At 42.6% G+C, this 25,966-nt stretch overlaps 1 protein-coding gene across 1 annotated transcript in view; it reads right to left on the reverse strand.

The window, feature by feature from the left end:
* Nucleotides 1-5,342: 5,342 nt before the first annotated feature.
* The window catches only part of ALPK3 (alpha kinase 3), an 86,742-nt gene continuing 66,118 nt past the window's right edge, over nt 5,343-25,966 (reverse strand). Inside the window, exons 9-15 of the mRNA XM_075273755.1 lie at nt 24,623-24,750; nt 16,915-16,950; nt 15,875-16,149; nt 15,221-15,309; nt 9,798-10,015; nt 9,642-9,690; nt 5,343-8,743 (exon numbers count right to left, since the gene is read on the reverse strand). Of these exons, the coding sequence (XP_075129856.1) occupies nt 8,395-8,743; nt 9,642-9,690; nt 9,798-10,015; nt 15,221-15,309; nt 15,875-16,149; nt 16,915-16,950; nt 24,623-24,750 (1,144 nt within the window). The 3' untranslated portion in view covers nt 5,343-8,394. The remainder of the gene's footprint in view (nt 8,744-9,641; nt 9,691-9,797; nt 10,016-15,220; nt 15,310-15,874; nt 16,150-16,914; nt 16,951-24,622; nt 24,751-25,966) is intronic.

Genomic DNA, 25,966 nt, shown 5'->3' on the forward strand with positions numbered 1-25,966 from the left:
CCATGCAGGAATGCCAGCCATACAGCTCAGAGTTCTCTCCATTTGGATGACATCATCTTCTTATAAGCACTCCAGCATCCCTGGAGAGGAACTTTGTCTAGGTGGGCTCCTCAACTCAAGAGAAATGCGTTCAAGGTCAACAGGATCCAACGAGGTTGGACCGTGGACTTATGTCTTTCAGATGTATCCACCATTTGAGGGATAGATGGGAGTCATGGAACCACATCTGTGGTTGCTGATATTGTGCCCAGAACCTTCATACCCTTCCTGTTGGTAATTGGACAGGGAGTGGTCAGGAACTTTGTAGCCACCTTGATTCTCTCCTTTCTGGAAGGAGGTAGGAATACCATCATCAGGCTGGAATCTATCTGAAACTTGAAGCTTATTTTTTTTAAAACAAATTTCACTAAGAACTTTAAAAGTGTGATCTGTTAATCCTCTGTTGATGTAATTAAATCCCCCCCCCCCGCCACCCACTTGACTGGAGCCAGAAGAAATGCTGATCAGACTCAAGAAAAGGGCACCCAGCCAGCAGATGTCTTAATTAGTGACCAAAGAGAGGAAGGTAGAAAAAAAACCTTTTAAAAAGAAATAATGAAAAAGTAATAAATACAATGAAAAAAGTATGTGGAAGAAAAAGCCTTCCTCCAACTGGCCCACCTCACAGGATAGGAAAAAAACACAGTTAGGGGAGGTTCTTCCTTCCTTATATTGGAGAAGGAGGAGGACATAAAAAAAAAAAAAACTATTTCTAGAAAATCCCATACTGTCCAACCAGAATGTAGAGGAAGAAATACCATCATTGAGCTATTGGTGGGACATAAGAAAATTAAAATATTCAGTTTCAGAAATTTGAAGCAGAATTTTTCCACTTGACCACAGAGTAAAAATTCAGCCATCTAAAGGTACCTTAGGTGTCTAACCATACATATGGATGTACACTTGGGTTGAGCAAGCAGGCATATTCTTGAAAAGGATAAAGGGAGCACACTGCTGCCAGATACCACTGGGGATGGCTTATTTCTTCAAAGATCAAAGGATCAGACATATTGAAACCCAACATGTTCTCCCCTTCTCTCTCCTGGTCTTTGTTGTTGCCAGGGGCAACCATATACATTAGATGGTTTGCCAATTCCACTGAATAGGGTGTGTTATTAGATATACTAATGTGTATGGCCAGCTGCTGTCCCTTTGTGAAAATAGATATCATTCAGTTTAAAACAATCCATACCGTACTTAATTTTGCTCCCTGTCTTTCAGGTTTATATTGTGAAGTAGTGTCATTTCTGCATCATCATACTTCTCATGAGCTGGATGGAAAGAAGCCTGTGTATCAGTTAATGCTAAACTTCATTTATGAGATAGAGATTATATATATATATATATATATATATATATATATATATATACTCAAATAGGTGGTCACCCTGACGAGAATAATTCTATAGCATACACTATACCTTGGAATAAGGATACCACTAAGGAAAATAAATATCATTTCATTGCTACTAAATAATTTAGTATAATCCATGTCAATGGAGTTTATAAAGATAATTTCTTTCCTGTGCCCTGTTCAGGCATAAGGACCTTATAGAGGGGTGCTGCCGGCTTGTGACACCCCTTTATGAGTCAGAGTGGAGAGCTGCTAATAAATAGCTCATACATTTATTACATGGTTCAGTCTTTTCCAATCTGAATGAGTCTTTCAGACTCAGTGCACTCCTGGTAAAAAAAAAAAAAAAAAAAAAAAAAAACTCCTTTACCAAAACACAAAAAACCTCACAAAGATGTAGATAATGTTGCATGAAGGCATGCGATCATCTTCCCAACTAGAGGGTCCACCCCTGTTGGTTGCTCATTCATATGAACATATGGCATGCAGCCCCCCAGCAGTAACAGCTACGTCCTGGGGGTTTCTTGTTTCATCAGTTCTTTATTCAAGATCAAGGGGTATGCAATGGAACAGACCAAGAATAAATATTAGTTATAGAGAATCAATGTGGCCTTATCGGCGAGGTACAAGGTAGGAGAGTGGGGAGGGGTCCTGGGGGTTCCTAAAGGCAGACCCATGGTGACTGTCAGCTTTCGCCAGGCCAGCCACTATTCTATTAAATAACATATTTTGTATATAATTTCTTGCTCACATGCTTTCTTGCTTTCTGTTTTTGTGAATTACCAAAGAGCATTCATTTTTTTCTTTCCATTTAGAAATGATTTGGTTTCCACTTTCTAAAGATTTGATAAAGAATGAATATATGTGCTTGGATAAGTGTGAGTAATGGTAAGATGCACCCAGCAGTAATATATGTTCCTTTGTAGCCACCACTGAATTCATCGATATCTGACTGAAACAAAGATAAAACATTTTAATGAAGTGCTTCAAGGATTCTCATACACCAAAGAAATGTGCAAATAAACACATGAAATGTTTCACAAAAAAAGCAAATACAACCACAATGATGAAAAGCACAGAATCTAAGGCAAAGTGACTTTTCTGTGCACTCTAGGGTTAATTTGAGGCAGGAGACTATGATGCAGAATTTCACAGCCCTGAATACATTTAACAGAAGTTTGGTCACAAATTAAGTGCATGACCACCCTCTGCAAAACATGCATCTCCAATGTCTGCGGCCGACATATTGAAAATCACTTGCAAAAATACTGGAATACTTCAAATTACCGACACAATGAGGGAATCACTAAAAGGAGATCGGTTATACATGAACAGTACGTGCCATGATTTACATAGGATGGCAGTATTTCTTTAGTCACTTTGCCTTCAGAGCACCACCAGGGTTGCCAACCATCTGTATATTCCTGGACAATCCATAAAAGTACACTTATTTTCAGTGTTCGTGTAAAAAATGGAAGTGGCTGAGGTTTTCTTTTTTGCGGAAATAGTTTGTACAGATTATTGTGATATTTATTACTTTACATTACACAGCTGGTCATTTTAATATTATGGGCTGTAGGCATGTATCACCAATAAGCATTGTCACTTATTATGATGGGCATGTATCACCAATAAGCATTGTCACTTATTATGGTGGGCATGTATCACCGATAAGCATTGTCACTTATTATGGTGGGCATGTATCACCGATAAGCATTGTCACTTATTATGGTGGGCATGTATCACCGATAAGCATTGTCACTTATTATGGTGGGCATGTATCACCGATAAGCATTGTCACGTATTATGGTGGGCATGTATCACCGATAAGCATTGTCACTTATTATGGTGGGCATGTATCACTGATAAGCATTGTCACTTATTACGGTGGGCATGTATTACCGATAAGCGTTATGACTTATGGTTTTCCAGTTTGTCCAAGATATATATTAGCCGTCTGCTATTTTTTATATATGTTTTTGATACAATTGATAATCAGGTTGGCAACCCTGAGCACCACACATACAGTATTTTGTAGCAAAATGGGCTTGTCTCAGAGCTGCTGTATTTAGCTATACTGAGACATCATTTTATAATAGCTGCAAACCCTGAAATAAAATGTCGTATTCATCTGCTTTCTAGAACATTCCAAAATCCCTACAAGCAAAAATGAGGTTCTAAAGCACAAGTTACAATCTATCAATTATCCTTGCAGACTACCTTTTGTGTTAAAAAGGTTGTCTGATCACTAGAAGTCAATTACCTAATTATCTCTTATCCTATGAAAGGGGGAAACTTGTTGATCTTTTGGGTACCATTGTTGTGATGTTTTGCACCCCAGTTTTAAGGAAGTGGCTGGTTAAAAATGTGTTCTCCATTCATTTCAAATGGGAACATCCTGAGATACAGTGGGGCAAAAAAGTATTTAGTCAGTCACCAATAGTGTAAGTTCCACCACTTAAAAAGATGAGAGGCGTCTGTAATTTACATCAGAGGTAGACCTCAACTATGAGAGACAAAATGAGAAAACAAATCCAGAAAATCACATTGTCTGATTTTGTAAGAATTTTTTTTCAAATTATGGTGGAAAATAAGTATTTGGTCACCTACAAACAATCAAGATTTCTGGCTCTCACAGACCTGTAACTTCTTCTTTAAGAGTCTCCTCTTTCCTCCACTCATTACCTGTAGTAATGGCACCTGTTTAAACTTGTTATCAGTATAAAAAGACACCTGTGCACACCCTCAAACAGTCAGACTCCAAACTCCACTGTGGTGAAGACCAAAGAGCTGTCAATGGACACCAGAAACAAAATTGTAGCCCTGCACCAGGCTGGGAAGACTGAATCTGCAATAGGCAACCAGCTTGGATTGAAGAAATCAACTGTGGGAGCAATAATTAGAAAATGGAAGACATACAAGACCACTGATAATCTCCCTCAATCTGGGGCTCCACGCAAAATCTCACCCCGTAGGGTCAAAATGATCACAAGAGCGGTGAGCAAAAATCCCAGAACCACGCGGGGGGACCTAGTGAATGAACTGCAGAGAGCTGGGACCAATGTAACAAAGTCTACCATCAGTAACACACTACGCCACCAGGGACTCAGATCCTGCAGTGCCAGACGTGTCCCACTGCTTAAGCCAGTACATGTCCGGGCCCGCCTGAAGTTTGCTAGAGAGCATTTGGATGGTCCAGAAGAGTTTTGGGAGAATGTCCTATGGTCTGATGAAACCAAACTGGAACTGTTTGGTAGAAACACAACTTTTCGTGTTTGGAGGAAAAAGAATACTGAGTTGCATCCATCAAACACCATACCTACTGTAAAGCATGGGGGTGGAAACATCATGCTTTGGGGCTGTTTCTCTGCAAAGGGTCCAGGACGACTGATCCGGGTACATGAAAGAATGAATGGGGCCATGTATCGTGAGATTTTGAGTGCAAACCTCCTTCCATCAGCAAGGGCATTGAAGATGAAACATGGCTGGGTCTTTCAACATGACAATGATCCAAAGCACACCGCCAGGGCAACGAAGGAGTGGCTTTGTAAGAAGCATTTCAAGGTCCTGGAGTGGCCTAGCCAGTCTCCAGATCTCAACCCTATCGAAAACCTTTGGAGGGAGTTGAAAGTCCGTGTTGCCAAGCGACAGCCCCAAAACATCACTGCTCTAGAGGAGATCTGCATGGAGGAATGGGCCAACATACCAACAACAGTGTGTGCCAACCTTGTGAAGACTTACAGAAAACGTTTGACCTCTGTCATTGCCAACAAAGGATATATAACAAAGTATTGAGATGAAATTTTGTTACTGACCAAATACTTATTTTCCACCATAATTTGCAAATAAATTCTTACAAAATCAGACAATGTGATTTTCTGGATTTGTTTTCTCATTTTGTCTCTCATAGTTGAGGTCTACCTATGATGTAAATTACAGACGCCTCTCATCTTTTTAAGTGGTGGAACTTGCACTATTGGTGACTGACTAAATACTTTTTTGCCCCAGTGTACTTGTTGGTCCCAATGAAGTGAATGGGGTTGCAGTGTGCACTTCCGATATGCCCTGCTATTTAAATTGGGGTACAACACTTGATCTAACTAGTTGTGATCTCATGGAGGAGACCCCCTAAGATCATCAAGTTACTCCCTTTGCTGTGGATAGATGGGTAACTTATTTTTCACTTCTAGTTACTAGTCAACCTGTTTAATGCCATCCTTCCAGCAGACAAATGTGCCCCATGAATGAGCCTGAAGCTAAGGCCCCACATTGCGGAAATGCAGCTTTTTTTGCTGCAGATTTGGCCAAAGCCATGAATGGCCACAAAAGTAATGAAGAAATATATGGAAAGCTCAACCAACTCCTGACTTTGGCTTAAAAAATCGCAATACAATCTTCAGCAAAAACAGCTGTGTGTCCATGATGTGGGGCCTTAGCCCTAAGCCAGGGCCCCACATATCATCCTGCAGCACAAAAGAGCTGTGGGGAAAATGGTGGCGGCAACACAATGCAGTTTTTCCCATAGTACTTTTCAAAGAAGGGTCACAGAGGTTTCCTCGGTGGACCTCCTGCTTCCATTATAACTATAGGGAAACCGCCAGTGTTTCCGTAGGTATAGTTGACATGCTGCGATTTCCAAAACCGCAATGGTTTTGGAAATTGCAGCTTGTCCTTGCCGCGTATTTTACCGTTGTGTGGGGACAGGATTCGCTAGAATCCCATCTATTACATAGCAACTGTAAAAGCCGCATTTACGCCATGTGGGGCCCCGGCCAAAAGGAGGTCACATAAAAGTCTCCACTGAGTAGTTATATTAGGAAGGTAATAAACTCTCAGACTTGAAGAATGTCATATTTGTCACTTGGTTCTCCCTCTATCCAATTTAAAATAACTCTTCCGAAGACAGATAACATAGAAACCAAACCTTGTCCTTAGAAAGTCAAGTACAATACAATCTGAGGCATAACCTGAAGCTCCTGGGCTCCAATGCAAAATCTCTAATAGGGTTCTCAACCTGCCATGTACCATTTATAATAATACTGATACTTTCTTATATAGACAATGGGCACTTGCACACCCATAATATCAGGACCCAATTGCCACTGCTACTTCTATAGCCACTGCTACACCATATAGCTGTCATTAAATGAGTTGGGTTTCTTCTTCTATATTTTTCTGCTGACTGGAGAGATCCTGGTACATCAGTGTCAGTTTCTAGGACATTTTGTATTTAAATATATACCCTAAAAGACTGGCACTGCTATAGATAATCTGAAGTATATGCTCTAAAATGGAGGTTCAAAAGCTCACTACCTCATGAACCTCTTTCAAATATGGCAGCTGATGTTGAGCCACACTGGGTATTAATGAGAAAACATCTATTAGATGTGACTGACTTACCCTAGTATTAACGGACAGTGATACTAAAGTCACCGGTCATAAAGGAGCCCCATATAGAAGGTCCAAGAACTATATATGGCTCCCGAATCGCTGTTTGTGATACATGGCTCTAACGTAATGAAAAGACAAGGTAAGATGAGGTAATTCTGATAACATTCATTTATAGATTTCCTTAAAGCCCATCTCTCTTAGATATAAAGCATAGAACAGTAATAAAAATCTAGCTCACGCTTGAGTTATTTTTTTCATCTGACCTTTTTTCTACCTTTGGTGTCTGTTCTCGCAATGTAGAGAGTGATGAGGAGCCATCTTGTTACTTGCTCTTTCTATTATGGAGGGGCTTCTGCACTGTTAATACCACAGCTATTGTGTCCATATATTCTAGATGCCATGGTCACCGATACAGGAAGATATTGACAATGTGAATGAGACATAACATACAGAAGGGAGGAGTAATTGTATAGCACCTTGTTATCAGGTTGGCGCACGTAGGCTTCCATTACACCTCCTGCAGTATAACTCATATAGATGGTTGCTTTGATGTTTTTCCTGTTTCTGTTGCCTGTATGAGTTTTCATACAATTGTCACAACTAAGATACTTAACCTGTTTCAAGAATAGTAAGAAATACAATCATTTACCAGAAAGTGCTGTGATCACCCCATAGACACCAAAAATAGTCCAACGGTTAAGTATTTACAGTAGTCAAGAGTTTGATCTATGATGGTACTACAACCAAAGTATGAACTATCTCATGTGCTACCTTTACATCATTGAATATTAGCCACATCAGTTACAATCCCTATTAAATACAGCCTAAAAGAAAAGTCATAGGATCGACCTTTAGAGTTACACCCTGAGATTCAGCAAACTCTTCTATGCCAGTGCAAAAGAAGACCACACATTGACCTGAGAATAACCAAATGTCTCTGTGATAACATATCATGTAGACAGGCTAAAGACATACTGGTTGTAAAAATGAGATGGCATTCTAGATCTGGTTCCAATGTGGCCGCTTGGCAATTTCCACTTGACAACTTGAAATTCACATAAAAGGTTGTATTAACATTTCTGTAGCCTTTAACGGTAAATGTCCTATTGTCTGGACAAAAAAAATCACTTTTGTGTATCCTTTTGCGACACAAAACAAGAAGGTGGTGTTGTATGGTAATTCTTAGTTATGAAGTTGAGAGAAAGTACTGTGTAGTCATACATCATGGCTATAGACCTTAATGTATAGAGGAGGTGCGTTCAAGCTTGCATATTCTGAACAAATCTTTGAAGATATTTGTAGTCCACATTCATGTTTTGCATTCTGTATTATTGCTCTTCTGTCTTGAAACACAATGCTTGGTGTAGCAAACATACAACAGATATCATTTTACAGTACATAGTCTTTATGGCAAGAGTAAATTCACCTATTGCTCACCTTCTATTCATGAGAAACCGCACACAGGTCAGGCTGTCCACAGCCACTACATTATGGTATGTAAAACTGAGAAGAAAGTCAGTGCATCCCAAGTCTGCTTAGCGTATGTAATAAAATAGCAGTTGCTGTCAAGTAGGAGTACAGCATGTCACAAAATGGGAGATTTTCAGATTTTATTGTGGTTTCTGACTTGTCAGCCCTTCACTTCCTTTGACTTTGGGACTCGATTGTGGGTCTCCAGTCTCCATGACTTTTCGTGTGGATTTAGGGCTGACTCCACCTTTTCTGCTAGCTTGTGGGCTTGACATAGCTTTCTTCTGTATCTGTGGGCTTGACTGAGTAGATGCAGTCTTCCTTCCCATCTGAGGACTTCTTGAGCCCTTTGGCTTGGAGGGAGGCTGTAGACCTTCGGTTGCTTTTAGAGACTTGAGGCTCAGCATTTCACAATAACTGTTGCACTGGTGAACTGAAGGAAATTCCTCCAGGATCTCGGGGTGGCAGCTTTCTTTTAGTCCTTGATATCTGCATAACATGGAAACAGCTATATAAGTACAAAAGAATCAAGACCTTATCCAAATTTACAGTCATAAAACCATCTGCTGTAATGACAAAGTGTATTAATGTGATCTAAGGTATATTGTAAAAGTCTGCTATCTGCACTATATAGTTCTTTTACAGGTTTCTTATTTTTGGCTTTCTTTTTCCTCATTATTCCAAACATTACTTTGATAAAATCAGGTTCTCAGGTCAGAAAATTTGGTAACCTATGGATAAATCATCTGAAAATTAAATATTGTTTCCAGAAAAGAGGGACTTTTGATTTTTGTTTCTCCTTCGTCTTAATTTTTATATTTTTCCATTCACAAAGCCAAATGAGGGCTTTTCTTCTGCAAGACAAACTGTACTTCCCATTGGTATAATTTACTATGTACAGTAACATACATAACCCATAGGACCCCAGTTTTAAAAAGAAGTATACCATGTGGTAGAGATTATTTTACTGTATGCCTTTCATGGAATAGTACAATTGACTATAGCATGCCATAGGGTAAAAATACTAAAGATGCATACTGGTCCAACTTGTTCCATTAAAACTCTCTTTTGGCACATTTTGCTTTGGGAATATGTATTCTTTTATTGTGTTGTATTAACAAAATTATCAATAGTGTTAAATATTTCTAAAACACACAGATATTCTTTAAATGATGCCACTGATGATGTACCAGGGAGTCCTTGAAGATATTATACAGAAAGTAAGAATATCATTATTTTTGATCATTATTCGTGATATGTATAACATTTTTTACAGCATTGTATAAGACTTCGGCCATTGACAGAACAGAGAATGGAGTCCTAACATTAGACATTAGGAAAATTCTATATTTGGGTTACTGGAATAACATATACATGTTTTACTCACCCTTTGGATTTTGTAGCAATTCCTATATTGGTTAGTTTCCAGCCCACACCTGGAAAACATAATGAAGTACATGTATAAATTACAATATTAGTTAGAAATAAATCCACACAGACAAAGAAAATTAAGAAACACGTTATCATAGTTCCTCCGTCTCACCTTCTAAAACAGTGACAAGGAAATTTCCGTTTGTCCATTGAAACACCCAGTGCTGAAAAGTGCAGCATTTCTGCTCAATTTCTGTGCTGTTTTTCACGTGTAATTTTCCTGAAAGATCTTGGAGGCAATACTTCTCAAATCTGCCTTCCAGGTCCTCTTCTATGGTAGCATATGGAACATTGTTGGCAGGTCGATAAATCAAGTTCAGAGGTAAAATCCTGGATTTAATGCAGACAAGATTACAATAAAGAATACATTCAATCAAACAATATTCAATACCAAGAATTACTTCTAGTATTGTATCAATGTTCAGGAAAAAAGAGGTCAAGGTCAATAGCCAGCCTCTAGTTTACATTTTCATAGACATAAAGCAATTGATAATGGAAAGCATCACGATAATGACATTATAAGATTTTCTCTTCAAAACAGGAATTTGCTTAGTGTAAATTAGGTAAACTTTCATCTGAGTAGTGTTATAAATATGGCAAATGCATTCTACTAGAGATGAGCGAACACTAAAATGTTCGAGGTTCGAAATTCGATTCGAACAGCCGCTCACTGTTCGAGTGTTCGAATGGGTTTCGAACCCCATTATAGTCTATGGGGAACATAAACTCGTTAAGGGGGAAACCCAAATTCGTGTCTGGAGGGTCACCAAGTCCACTATGACACCCCAGGAAATGATACCAACACCCTGGAATGACACTGGGACAGCAGGGGAAGCATGTCTGGGGGCATAAAAGTCACTTTATTTCATGGAAATCCCTGTCAGTTTGCGATTTTCGCAAGCTAACTTTTCCCCATAGAAATGCATTGGCCAGTGCTGATTGGCCAGAGTACGGAACTCGACCAATCAGCGCTGGCTCTGCTGGAGGAGGCGGAGTCTAAGATCGCTCCACACCAGTCTCCATTCAGGTCCGACCTTAGACTCCGCCTCCTCCGGCAGAGCCAGCGCTGATTGGCCGAAGGCTGGCCAATGCATTCCTATGCGAATGCAGACTTAGCAGTGCTGAGTCAGTTTTGCTCAACTACACATCTGATGCACACTCGGCACTGCTACATCAGATGTAGCAATCTGATGTAGCAGAGCCGAGGGTGCACTAGAACCCCTGTGCAAACTCAGTTCACGCTAATAGAATGCATTGGCCAGCGCTGATTGGCCAATGCATTCTATTAGCCCGATGAAGTAGAGCTGAATGTGTGTGCTAAGCACACACATTCAGCACTGCTTCATCACGCCAATACAATGCATTAGCCAGTGCTGATTGGCCAGAGTACGGAATTCGGCCAATCAGCGCTGGCTCTGCTGGAGGAGGCGGAGTCTAAGGTCGGACCTGAATGGAGACTGGTGTGGAGCGATCTTAGACTCCGCCTCCTCCAGCAGAGCCAGCGCTGATTGGCCGAATTCCGTACTCTGGCCAATCAGCGCTGGCCAATGCATTCTATTAGCCCGATGAAGTAGAGCTGAATGTGTGTGCTAAGCACACACATTCAGCACTGCTTCATCACGCCAATACAATGCATTAGCCAGTGCTGATTGGCCAGAGTACGGAATTCGGCCAATCAGCGCTGGCTCTGCTGGAGGAGGCGGAGTCTAAGATCGCTCCACACCAGTCTCCATTCAGGTCCGACCTTAGACTCCGCCTCCTCCGGCAGAGCCAGCGCTGATTGGCCGAAGGCTGGCCAATGCATTCCTATGCGAATGCAGACTTAGCAGTGCTGAGTCAGTTTTGCTCAACTACACATCTGATGCACACTCGGCACTGCTACATCAGATGTAGCAATCTGATGTAGCAGAGCCGAGGGTGCACTAGAACCCCTGTGCAAACTCAGTTCACGCTAATAGAATGCATTGGCCAGCGCTGATTGGCCAATGCATTCTATTAGCCCGATGAAGTAGAGCTGAATGTGTGTGCTAAGCACACTCATTCAGCACTGCTTCATCACGCCAATACAATGCATTAGCCAGTGCTGATTGGCCAGAGTACGGAATTCGGCCAATCAGCGCTGGCCAATGCATTCTATTAGCCCGATGAAGTAGAGCTGAATGTGTGTGCTAAGCACACACATTCAGCACTGCTTCATCACGCCAATACAATGCATTAGCCAGTGCTGATTGGCCAGAGTACGGAATTCGGCCAATCAGCGCTGGCTCTGCTGGAGGAGGCGGAGTCTAAGGTCGGACCTGAATGGAGACTGGTGTGGAGCGATCTTAGACTCCGCCTCCTCCAGCAGAGCCAGCGCTGATTAGCCGAATTCCGTACTCTGGCCAATCAGCACTGGCTAATGCATTGTATTGGCGTGATGAAGCAGTGCTGAATGTGTGTGCTTAGCACACACATTCAGCTCTACTTCATCGGGCTAATAGAATGCATTGGCCAGCGCTGATTGGCCGAATTCCGTACTCTGGCCAATCAGTGCTGGCCAATGCATTCTATTAGCTTGATGAAGCAGAGTGTGCACAAGGGTTCAAGCGCACCCTCGGCTCTGATGTAGCAGAGCCGAGGCTGCACAAGGGTTCAAGCGCACCCTCGGCTCTGATGTAGGAGAGCCGAGGGTGCACTTGAACCCTTGTGCACCCTCAGCTCTGCTACATCAGAGCCGAGGGTGCGCTTGAACCCTTGTGCACACTCTGCTTCATCAAGCTAATAGAATGCATTGGCCAGCGCTGATTGGCCAATGTATTCTATTAGCCTGATGAAGTAGAGCTGAATGTGTGTGCTAAGCACACACATTCAGCTCTACTTCATCGGGCTAATAGAATGCATTGGCCAGCGCTGATTGGCCAGAGTACGGAACTCGACCAATCAGCGCTGGCTCTGCTGGAGGAGGCGGAGTCTAAGATCGCTCCACACCAGTCTCCATTCAGGTCCGACCTTAGACTCCGCCTCCTCCAGCAGAGCCAGCGCTGATTGGCCGAATTCCGTACTCTGGCCAATCAGCACTGGCTAATGCATTGTATTGGCGTGATGAAGCAGTGCTGAATGTGTGTGCTTAGCACACACATTCAGCTCTACTTCATCGGGCTAATAGAATGCATTGGCCAGCGCTGATTGGCCGAATTCCGTACTCTGGCCAATCAGCACTGGCTAATGCATTGTATTGGCGTGATGAAGCAGTGCTGAATGTGTGTGTTTAGCACACACATTCAGCTCTACTTCATCGGGCTAATAGAATGCATTGGCCAATCAGCGCTGGCCAATGCATTCTATTAGCGTGAACTGAGTTTGCACAGGGGTTCTAGTGCACCCTCGGCTCTGCTACATCAGATTGCTACATCTGATGTAGCAGTGCCGAGTGTGCATCAGATGTGTAGTTGAGCAAAACTGACTCAGCACTGCTAAGTCTCTGCATTCGCATAGGAATGCATTGGCCAGCCTTCGGCCAATCAGCGCTGGCTCTGCCGGAGGAGGCGGAGTCTAAGGTCGGACCTGAATGGAGACTGGTGTGGAGCGATCTTAGACTCCGCCTCCTCCAGCAGAGCCAGCGCTGATTGGTCGAGTTCCGTACTCTGGCCAATCAGCGCTGGCCAATGCATTCTATTAGCCCGATGAAGTAGAGCTGAATGTGTGTGCTTAGCACACACATTCAGCTCTACTTCATCAGGCTAATAGAATACATTGGCCAATCAGCGCTGGCCAATGCATTCTATTAGCTTGATGAAGCAGAGTGTGCACAAGGGTTCAAGCGCACCCTCGGCTCTGATGTAGCAGAGCTGAGGGTGCACAAGGGTTCAAGTGCACCCTCGGCTCTCCTACATCAGAGCCGAGGGTGCGCTTGAACCCTTGTGCAGCCTCGGCTCTGCTACATCAGAGCCGAGGGTGCGCTTGAACCCTTGTGCACACTCTGCTTCATCAAGCTAATAGAATGCATTGGCCAGCACTGATTGGCCAGAGTACGGAATTCGGCCAATCAGCGCTGGCCAATGCATCCCTATGGGAAAAAGTTTATCTCACAAAAATCACAATTACACACCCGATAGAGCCCCAAAAAGTTATTTTTAATAACATTCCCCCCTAAATAAAGGTTATCCCTAGCTATCCCTGCCTGTACAGCTATCCCTGTCTCATAGTCACAAAGTTCACATTCTCATATGACCCGGATTTGAAATCCACTATTCGTCTAAAATGGAGGTCACCTGTTTTCGGCAGCCAATGACTTTTTCCAATTTTTTTCAATGCCCCCGGTGTCGTAGTTCCTGTCCCACCTCCCCTGCGCTGTTATTGGTGCAAAAAAGGCGCCAGGGAAGGTGGGAGGGGAATCGAATTTTGGCGCACTTTACCACGTGGTGTTCGATTCGATTCGAACATGGCGAACACCCTGATATCCGATCGAACATGTGTTCGATAGAACACTGTTCGCTCATCTCTACATTCTACTCCTGGCACCCTCTGATCCTTTGACAGTTTCCTGTTACCACGTAATATGATGCAGGCTACAGATCTGAATCAAAAAGAAACTTAACACTAAAAAGCAATTGATGTAAGATCTGAATAAAAATAGGTCTTGATGTCAGCTTTCCAAATGCTATCAAATTAACAATATGGGCATGTAAAGTAGCTGTACAGTAGAACAGGCTTACCTCTAGTCAGAAGATTAGAGTGTGCAAGTTGTTTTATGGTACATTCACATTTGTGTGCACTGTCCTATCCATTCTTTTCATGCAGTGAATGGACCGCAACAAATCAGGGAAATTATGGACACTAATGGATCTGAAGGGACCCCATTGACTATAATGGGCTCCATTGTTGTCTGTTTGATCTTTTATTACATTTTTTCTTTAAATTAAAATTGGTGTACAAAAAAGTTGACTTTTTCATTTGGCGATTTATGATGGAAACTGACGGAGACTCTAAATGGAGACACCAATACAGATGTGAATGTAGGCTTAGTCCATATGCCAATGAGACCCTCGGAGCACCAAGGAGGTGTGCCTGTAGCACCATCTTCTTAAATTTGTTCCTATTGCTCTCTGCTCAGCTCAATTAGGAAAATGCACATATACCAAACAGACAAGATATTCTTAAAAGAAGCAGGAAGTCAGGAGATGAAGCGAGCTGTCAATCAAGATCAAGGAAGGAAGGATGGCAGTACTGTAGGAGGGATGGTGCTGCAGGAAGCTAAGGCACACCCTAAGACCCTAAGACACACCCTAAGTGCATTAAGGATCTAATTAGCATATTGAATAAAACAGCTTCTGTGAGTTGCAAACTCCAGTCTCCAAACAAAAGGCATGTCTGTGCAGCTGTACACATGTGCAGCTAATCTTCATGGCCATATAATTGGTGCAATAGCATTTGCTGCATTGACACACTCCGTAAAATGAAAAGCAATTTATTACTCATTCAAAATATGACTAGCCAGTCTGATCAAACCCAAAATATATATAAATCATGAGTATGTTTGTAATACACTGTACTTACTCTGGAAACTTCCCAAAGTTGGGGACCCCTCTGCATTCAGCAGCAAATATCTTGCAGTATTCCCTAGTTGTGTTCTGAATTTTACATTCCTTGAAGGTGAACATGAACAAGGTAATGACACAAAGATTACATTCAATAGATTAGCACTGTAATAATCCTACACTGTATAGTTGGACTAATCCATCAATATACAGAAGATCCTTTCATGGACCCAGGTTCTGATACAATAATGGAGGAAAAGTCCATCCAAAAACAACTCCATTGAGACCTAACTTTGTAGCCATTGAGGGTCCACTCCTTAAGAAATGATTCACAAATGACATATTACATTTTACTGTATAAATCATGACTACAACAAAGTTTATTATGTTACAAACAGTAAATATGGCCCCTCAGAATCATGTCCTCTGATGGACCCCAGGAGCCATAGTTTAACGCTGATAGCAGACTAGTGAAAACCATATTTTATCTAATGTGGCCAGTGGAAATTGGAGAAATATTTGCAACACAACATCAAAAAACCAATAACCCTAAGAACTTGAGACTCTCATCTTGTAAATGTAAATATAGTATTCTATCTATGGTAATTTAAATGCATTTCTAAGTACTGTTTAGACTTTCTGCTTTGCTACTGCCTTGCTTTCTGGCACTTACCTGAATAGTGATATCATAATTCTTCTCCACTAAGGTGCTTTCATTTTTGGTCCCAAAAGTGATAAGGTTTCGGATTTTGATAATGCAGGTTTTTCCTGACTCAAAGATTGGTTCCAACCCATAAATCACCTTCACTCTGCAGGACTTCCTTAGAAATCCATTTCCAACATGCGGATCTTCCATAACTATCCTGCCAAAAAACTTGTCTCCCCAGTAGCCTGAATCAGCTAACCCTTTCGCAAACACCATTGGTGTCATTTCTATTTCTTCTCCAACTGAGAAAATAAAAGAAAGTGAAGTAATAGAGCAAAATAAGGAACTATAACATTTTAGGTATTGCTTATCCCACTATTCTGGTAAGGCTGGGTTAATAACACAAATTCTGTCAATAGATCGTATAAGAAAGTTAATGAAGTTTGTTCATTTCCTTCATGTAACAGATGCATCACAGCACTGTGAACAGAGCCTAATAAGGATATCGCAACGATATAATCATGAAGGGTCAACTGACAATTCTTCAAAGAATTTTCTTTTTAAATGTTAGGAACGCCTTCCTCACCCTCACTGTAATCGCCATAGACTAGTACTGGGGGGGGGGCGTTCTTCACAGCTTACCATCATGGCTGGGAGATAAAGAATGTCCCCTATGACAGTACAGGTCTATGGATGAGTACTGGTTGGGGGGGGGGGGGTGCAGGGATCAGTAATGGCACCGATAGCTCTTCACCAGGGGCACATAATGGGAAAGCCAACAGTGCACTGAATTCAGCGCACTGTTGGCTTTATAGCGGTATGTAAAACCGCATGTGCCCAAGGACAGGAAGGGTCATCTTTAAGCAAAATCTGGACAGAGAGGCTTGAACGCTAAAGTAAACCTAGTGTTAGAGAGTGCTGTGATTTCTATATGGAATGTGTAATAACTTGCAATTACCAAGTAAACAGTCATATCATCGGCTTACCACTATATAAATAATTAATATTTGTATGCATATTATGTATTTTCTTTGGCTTCCTTCAGCACTGCACTTCTCTTACATTACCTTCAACTTCCTCTTTAGTAATGAATCCAGACAAAACTACAATATAAAAAAATACAAAAATTATTGTAACATCAAATATGTTAAAAGCCATGAAAAATAGCATACTTGGAACAATCGAAAATATACAAACCATTAGGCTGACTAATTTCATATTTTGGTTTCAATCCAAACATCTACATGTGTCCTGTCTTGACTCCTTGTACTTAGGTTATGTGGACATAATAATAAGATATTTGAATTATTGTGATGCGATTTAAAGTTGCTTCAACAATAGTGAAAGCCACAGCCATTGGCTTTTATATATTCAAACAATACTTCACAAAATAAGAGAAACAGGCTTCAATGGAACTCAGGAAGTGACCCATGAGAAGACACCAGAGCAGAAGGACTGAAACGTGCCGGATGCACACCAGAGGATTGAAGGCAGGCAAGTATGATTTTTTAATTTTTTTCTTCACCTCCCCTGGTTGTCCATGCATTAAAGAATGGCTCAACAACCCGTTTAAGCCATTTCCTTTGACATTTCCAGGTAGGAACCACCAGTGGTATCCTCATTACTATGCACCAACCTGTTAGTGAATTTGGCCACTTTCAATGGGCTCTGTGCGTTAATAAAAAAGTCATGACATTTTTATTATTACTATTTATTATTATTATTATTATTATTATTATTATTATTATTATTTATTTATATAGCCCCATTAATTCCATGGTGCTTTACATTTGGGGGTTTACATACAGTGCACAAAATATACAAACAAATATAATACTAATAGAGATGAGCGAACAGTAAAATGTTCGAGATTCGATATTCGTTTCGAGTAGCCCCTCAATATTCGACTACTCGAATCGAATATCGAATCCTATTATACTCTATGGGGGGAAAATGCTCGTTTCAGGGGCAGGCAATGTTCGATCAAATTACACTTACAAAGTCCACGAGTGAGGGTCGTGCAGTCTTCTCAGTGCAGCTTCCCCGCGGCGTCTTCCGGCTCTTAATTCACTCTGCCAGGAATCGGGCCTGGGCAGAGCCGACTGCGCATGCTCGCACTACAAGTGGGCATGCGCAGTCGGCTCTGCCCAGGCCCGATGCTTGGCAGAGTGAATTCAGAGCCGGAAGACACCGCGGGGAAGCTGCACTGAGAAGACTTCTAAAGGTAGGAGAAGAACCAGCGTTGATTGGCCGACTATATAGCATTCGGCCAATCAATGCTGGTTCTGCATCGCACTTTTCCATTCGAATAGCGAGTGGTACTCGATCGAGTACGAGTATTTCGAATACCGTAGTATTCGATCGAATACCTACTCGATCGAATACTACTCGTTCATCTCTAAATACCAACAATGACTGACTGGCCCTGCCCGCAAGGGCTTACATTCTATGAGGGAAGAGGGATAGAGACAGAAGGTGAGGGGGAGACTGTTCAGGTGGTGGTGTGGTAACAGTAGTGTTATTGGGGATTGTAGGCCTTCCTGAAGTCTTCAGGGCCTTCTTGAAGCCTGTGTTTGTGGGGTCAGTCTTAAGTGTCTTGGTAAGGAGTTTCAAAGTATGGAGGATGCACGGGAGAAATCTTGGAGACAGTTGTGTGAGGAGCGGATGAGAGCAGAGTGGAGTAGGAGGTCATTGGAGGATCTGAGGTTACATGTGAGCAAGTAGCAGGAGATTAAGTTGGAGATATATGGAGGGGACAGGTTGTGGATGTCTTTGTATGTTAACATTAGTAACTTGAACTCTATTCACTGGGCAAAGGTAGGCAGGTGAAAGGATTGGCAGAGGGGAGCAGCCGATGAAGAACTGGGATCGAGGTGAATTAAGCAAGCAGCACAGTTTAAGGTGCACTGGAGGGGGGTGAGAGTGTTTGCTGGGAGATTATGAGGGCATAGACTAGCATTTTAGTAGTTTCTGGGGTGAGGAAGGAGTGGATTCGAAGGATGATCTTGAGTTGGAGGCGGCAGGAAGTGTTGAGGGTTTGAATGTGTGACTTGAAGGATAGGTCAGAGTCCAGTGTAAACCCAAGGCATGGGACAAGGGTAAGTGTGGTTCCGTTAACTTTGATAGATGGGTCAGGTAGAGGGGCCATGCGAGGTGGGGTGAAGATTATTAAGAGTATTACCCCGAACTGATATGGGCCTATAACTATAGGGTACACTACACCACTGGCTACACTCCATATGCTTATGTTCAGGAGAACAGGCCAGGAGATTGAGGATATCCACATGCCCAACCAGGTGGAACCACAGGCAAGGAATACCACCTCATGGCTGCAAGAACAAAGCCACCAGTTGAGAATGGTCTACAAGTTTGTGGGGGAACGCCTGAGACAAGTGGTGCACCCCAACCAGAGACCAGTGCAGAAGGACAAATACACTTTGGGCGACTGGTTGCTAGTCAGGGTCAAGAGGTGACCCCGACAGTTGGATGTCCGGTGGGAGGTGGTTCCGTACAGGGTTAAGTGAAGGGTAAACCCTGACATCCCAGTATATGAAGAAGAGCCAGAAGGAACTGGGGGACCCTTGCAGAATTTCCACCGTAAGGCTGTATTCACACAGAGTAACGCCAGCCATTTTTTGTGTGCTTTTTGCACATAGCGCCGCGTTAACGCCGCGTATGCGCCGCGTTAACGCCGGGCAATGCCACCGCTAAATAGCACGGCGTTAACGCGGCGTACACGCGGCGTTAACACGGCGCTATGTGCAAAAAGCACACAAAAAAACGGCTGGCGTTACTCTGTGTGAATACAGCCTAACATGTTGATATGTTGTAACTTTGAAGAGGCTGCAGCCGAGGAGGAGGTGTCTACCCCATCCCTGAGTAATATGGAACACCGTTATGAGGCTGTGGCAAGTCTAACATCCAGGGAGGGAGTTATACAACTGGCAGAGCATCCTCCAGTGAGTGTGCTCGACTTCCCTGATCCTAAAATTCGGCATAGTACGACCAGGTCCAATGCTGGCATATCCCCATTGTGCTATACGCAGGACGGGTTTGTATGGAGAGCGTTGCTGGGGATGTCAAACTCTAGTGGAGTGGCATATGAGATACAAACTCCCACTGCATTGTGAGCATTGTGTCTGTTGCTGTATTTAAGTCTCCTGTTTTGTATGGACTGAAATTCTGTTATACGTCCACAAGAGGTCGCTGTTTGCTAAAGCTAGTTTTACTTAGATTTACAGTCACTGGCCATTTACCTCAGATGTTACTTTAAAGGGATCCGATCTTTTAAACACATTTTATTTCACATTTGGTTTTGCACTAATCATTTCTGAATCACCCTGTACGTATTTGTCATTTGGTCATATTTGTACAGACACACATACTAATAATTCTAATTAATATATAACATGTTAACACTACTGTATAGTAAATGGGGAAAAACAAAAGCAATATTACAGTTTGTTTCACATTCGATGCCCTCCCCCCACTGTCATATAGAGACACTAAATAAGAAATAAAATGTACCCAAAAGGGTCTGTAAAAATATGCAACTTGTTACCCAAAAAGTAAGCCCTCATTTCTCGCTGAACAGATAAGTGATATCAATTTCACTTGAGTTGTTTTTAACACCTATTATATTCTGTTTTATATGTAATCTATGTATGAATTAAGACTAATGGCTGCATCTGATGTAATAAGAGATATTACTGACGTAAAGTATAACAGGAATGGGAGGCCGTATTGGTGAAGGCCACAAGCAGCCCCTATTGTGTTGGATGCCCACCGTAGAACAGTATTTTATGAGGCATTGTAGAAGAGGAAATATAAGCTCTGTGGCTCAGTGGTTAAACGCTGCAGAATATGTTGACATATTAAGGGCCACCTCTGCATTCAAGGGAGAGTCTTGCTTCTCTTCCTCCTTTTCCAGTGTAGGAGTCTTAGTTCCTCTACCATATAATGATTCTGACTCAGATCCTCATATTCCTCCATCAAAACAGGCGATGGCATTGACTAAGAGGTGGAAAATGTTCATCCCCTTCCATCCATCATTGCATCAGTGTAAGTGTTTCCTCCAAGACTGAATTAACATGTTTGTTGGAGCCACCATAGGAGACTCTGCAGCAGTTTCTGCCTAAAAATAGGCAGAGGGAAAAGTCCTGCAAAGAGGACTTTTCTCTATGCTGGATTCTTTTTATTATAATCTATGGGGTCCATGGTTTTCCGCAGGTAACTGCTTTTTAAGCGGAGAGGGTCTCTGTGTTTCAGGTACCCATGTTTCAGCAGATTAGTCTTACAATGTAGAGCAGGCAATGCAGATTTTGAAGACATTAAACTGTGTTTCATAACAGTTTACTGAATAGTCTTTTCTGGAACACAGAAATGCAATTATAGGCAGCAAATAGCCCAATTGGTTGACTCTGCTGAACCATCTCATCTCTGACAACCCTCTTTGTGGGGAAGAGGTTTCCTTCCCTTCCCACACTTACTCACATGTCGTCTTTCAGGGTTACCTTGGAAACTTAAAGGGATTTTTCCATCTAAGGGTTTAACCTGCTCTTATATCTCTTTCTCCCTGCAATTTATGGATTCATTGACAAGTTAGAGGCTTTTGCCTGTGTGATGTACAAATTGTGTGACTTGAGACTGTGCTTGTTTTAAAACTGCACACTGTTATCTATGTATCTACATACAGAGATAACTGAGGCACTGATCTAGACAGTGTTCTATCCATTATCAGGGCTCAACAGCTAAATGCACTTTAGAAAGCTGACAGAACGCTTCACTAACCATCACATAGAAGAGTAAAAAATAAAGGTAGCCTGCAACAGCCTGACATCACCAGCTTGGCCATTGCTGCTAGATAGCAGAGGTGGTCTGAAGCCTAGGCAACAAGCTGTAAACATATCGATCCAAAAAGCTAAAAAAAGAGGGCATATAGGACCTCAGTTATGAGCAGAGATTAAAAGAATTAAATTTGTTTAGTCTTGAATAGACTTTTTTAAGGGAAGATATAATAAACCTTTATAAATTGGCCTTTGCTAGAAATAAGAGGAAACATTTTACTAGAAATAGAGGAAAAGCCCCTCAAAAGGGACACTCCATCTGTATGGATAAAAAAAAAAAAAAAGATTTAATCTCCAGAGGCAACAAGGTTTCTTCACTGTAAGTACTGTGAATCATAGGAGCTGCTGACAACAACTGACAGGCTGAATTTACTAAATTTACTTAAATTCATTCATTCATTCAAGATATAAAAGTCTAATTCACCTTCTACAGCTCCTCTGTCCCAATGCTGCTAGGGATGAATAATAATGATTAGAGATGAGCGAACACTAAAATGTTCGAGGTTCGAAATTCGATTCGAACAGCCGCTCACTGTTCGAGTGTTCGAATGGGTTTCGAACCCCATTATAGTCTATGGGGAACATAAACTCGTTAAGGGGGAAACCCAAATTCGTGTCTGGAGGGTCACCAAGTCCACTATGACACCCCAGGAAATGATGCCAACACCTCTGGAATGACACTGGGACAGCAGGGGAAGCATGTCTGGGGGCATAAAAGTCACTTTATTTCATGGAAATCCCTGTCAGTTTGCGATTTTCGCAAGCTAACTTTTCCCCATAGAAATGCATTGGCCAGTGCTGATTGGCCAGAGTACGGAACTCGACCAATCAGCGCTGGCTCTGCTGGAGGAGGCGGAGTCTAAGATCGCTCCACACCAGCCTCCATTCAGGTCCGACCTTAGACTCCGCCTCCTCCGGCAGAGCCAGCGCTGATTGGCCGAAGGCTGGCCAATGCATTCCTATGCGAATGCAGAGACTTAGCAGTGCTGAGTCAGTTTTGCTCAACTACACATCTGATGCACACTCGGCACTGCTACATCAGATGTAGCAATCTGATGTAGCAGAGCCGAGGGTGCACTAGAACCCCTGTGCAAACTCAGTTCACGCTAATAGAATGCATTGGCCAGCGCTGATTGGCCAATGCATTCTATTAGCCCGATGAAGTAGAGCTGAATGTGTGTGCTAAGCACACACATTCAACACTGCTTCATCAAGCCAATACAATGCATTAGCCAGTGCTGATTGGCCAGAGTACGGAATTCGGCCAATCAGCGCTGGCTCTGCTGGAGGAGGCGGAGTCTAAGGTCGGACCTGAATGGAGACTGGTGTGGAGCGATCTTAGACTCCGCCTCCTCCAGCAGAGCCAGCGCTGATTGGCCGAATTCCGTACTCTGGCCAATCAGCGCTGGCCAATGCATTCTATTAGCCCGATGAAGTAGAGCTGAATGTGTATGCTAAGCATACACATTCAGCACTGCTTCATCACACCAATACAATGCATTAGCCAGTGCTGATTGGCCAGAGTACGGAATTCGGCCAATCAGCGCTGGCTCTGCTGGAGGAGGCGGAGTCTAAGGTCGGACCTGAATGGAGACTGGTGTGGAGCGATCTTAGACTCCGCCTCCTCCAGCAGAGCCAGCGCTGATTGGCCGAATTCCGTACTCTGGCCAATCAGCGCTGGCCAATGCATTCTATTAGCCCGATGAAGTAGAGCTGAATGTGTATGCTAAGCATACACATTCAGCACTGCTTCATCACACCAATACAATGCATTAGCCAGTGCTGATTGGCCAGAGTACGGAATTCGGCCAATCAGCGCTGGCTCTGCTGGAGGAGGCGGAGTCTAAGGTCGGACCTGAATGGAGACTGGTGTGGAGCGATCTTAGACTCCGCCTCCTCCAGCAGAGCCAGCGCTGATTGGCCGAATTCCGTAATCTGGCCAATCAGCGCTGGCCAATGCATTCTATTAGCCCGATGAAGTAGAGCTGAATGTGTGTGCTTAGCACACACATTCAGCTCTACTTCATCGGGCTAATAGAATGCATTGGCCAATCAGCGCTGGCCAATGCATTCTATTAGCTTGATGAAGCAGAGTGTGCACAAGGGTTCAAGCGCACCCTCGGCTCTGATGTAGCAGAGCCGAGGGTGCACAAGGGTTCAAGTGCACCCTCGGCTCTCCTACATCAGAGCCGAGGGTGCGCTTGAACCCTTGTGCAGCCTCGGCTCTGCTACATCAGAGCCGAGGGTGCGCTTGAACCCTTGTGCACACTCTGCTTCATCAAGCTAATAGAATGCATTGGCCAGCACTGATTGGCCAGAGTACGGAATTCGGCCAATCAGCGCTGGCCAATGCATCCCTATGGGAAAAAGTTTATCTCACAAAAATCACAATTACACACCCGATAGAGCCCCAAAAAGTTATTTTTAATAACATTCCCCCCTAAATAAAGGTTATCCCTAGCTATCCCTGCCTGTACAGCTATCCCTGTCTCATAGTCACAAAGTTCACATTCTCATATGACCCGGATTTGAAATCCACTATTCGTCTAAAATGGAGGTCACCTGATTTCGGCAGCCAATGACTTTTTCCAATTTTTTTCAATGCCCCCGGTGTCGTAGTTCCTGTCCCACCTCCCCTGCGCTGTTATTGGTGCAAAAAAGGCGCCAGGGAAGGTGGGAGGGGAATCGAATTTTGGCGCACTTTACCACGCGGTGTTCGATTCGATTCGAACATGGCGAACACCCTGATATCCGATCGAACATGTGTTCGATAGAACACTGTTCGCTCATCTATAATAATGATGTCTCCTTATGAAGTGCCATGTATATGTTAGACATTAGCATTTTCCCACATATATAGTGTGGATCTTCAAGATATATATTTCTAACTAAATGCTGAAATGATGTAAGAAACAAACACAAAACTTACTCTCTGCACTTAGAAGGCAGTCTGTTGAATCAGATCCATATTCATTCTCTATGCTGCACTGATAGACACCACAGTCTTTGGCTGATGCTTGTACAATGGCAAGTGCCACTTGTCCTTCATCTCCAGAACTGGGAAAAAAAGAAAAATTGTATGAGTGTAACCATACATGCTGTTAGTATAAATTACTTGTCATACTGAATATTTTCTGATAAACATTAAAAATCAGCAGGACATGGAGATCCAATGTATTTAATTGACATTTTGTGGTTTATCTTTATTCTTTCCTAAAGAATATCCTCCACACCTCTTCACAGCTGTCACTGTGACCCCATCACTTGCTAAATGGTTCACTTGATGTGTATTCACATGAATTAGAACATTTACCATACAGTGGAATACAGTCTAAAAAAAAGCAGCAGCAGCTCTGTATTCCACAATATATTATAAGCAGATTGAATTGGCTCTTCAGTCCTCCAGAACTCCAAGATGAAACAGAAGAAATTCTGCACTGTGCCTATTGGACTCAGTTTAGTTACAGTGTGTCCGTGAGTTTGTTTAGTTGTTTTGTTACATAGTGGCTGATATATTGTTCTAGTTATAGCCAATCTTGGTACCGGGCACACTTGTCCACATGGCAATGAATACGATATGTTCTGTGCTTTGTGCAGAGAGTGTTTTCCATTCTCTTGTTATTTACACATTTGGTTGTACAAAAGTTAACACCACTGGAGTCTGGAGCAATGGAAATGTGTTATGTGGTTCAATGAATCCTACTTCTTTATCTAACAGTCTGATAGGCAGGTCTGGGTTTGGCAGATGCCAAGAGAATGTTATCTACCTGACTGTCTGTAAATTGACATTGTGCCAAGTGTAAAGTTTAGTGGAGGAGGGATAATGGTATGGGGTTGCTTTTCAGGAGTTGGTTTAAGTCCATTAGTTCCAGAAAAAAAGAAATATTTTTTCATCAGCATAACTAAGACTTTTTGGGCTATTGCATACTTCCAGCTGTGTGAGAACAGTTGGGAGAAGATCCATTTCTGTATCAGCTTGACTGTGCCCCCCCCCCAGTGCACAAAGCAAGGTCCATAAAGATATAGTAGGGTGAGTTTGATGTGGAAGAAATCGACTAATTCTCAAAGAGCCCTGATCCCTGAACTAGACAGTAAATGCTCTTCTGGATGAAAGGGCATACAATCCAATGAGTTCCCAGTAATAGTGGGGGACATTTCCATATTAATGCCTATGGATTTAGAATAAGATGCCATAAAGCTCCTTTAGGTGTAATGTATAGGTGTCCCAATACTCTTGTCCATATGACAAATATATACCAACCTGCTTAACTCC

Source organism: Leptodactylus fuscus, chromosome 5, assembly GCF_031893055.1.
Source record: "Leptodactylus fuscus isolate aLepFus1 chromosome 5, aLepFus1.hap2, whole genome shotgun sequence".
NCBI lineage: Eukaryota > Metazoa > Chordata > Amphibia > Anura > Leptodactylidae > Leptodactylus > Leptodactylus fuscus.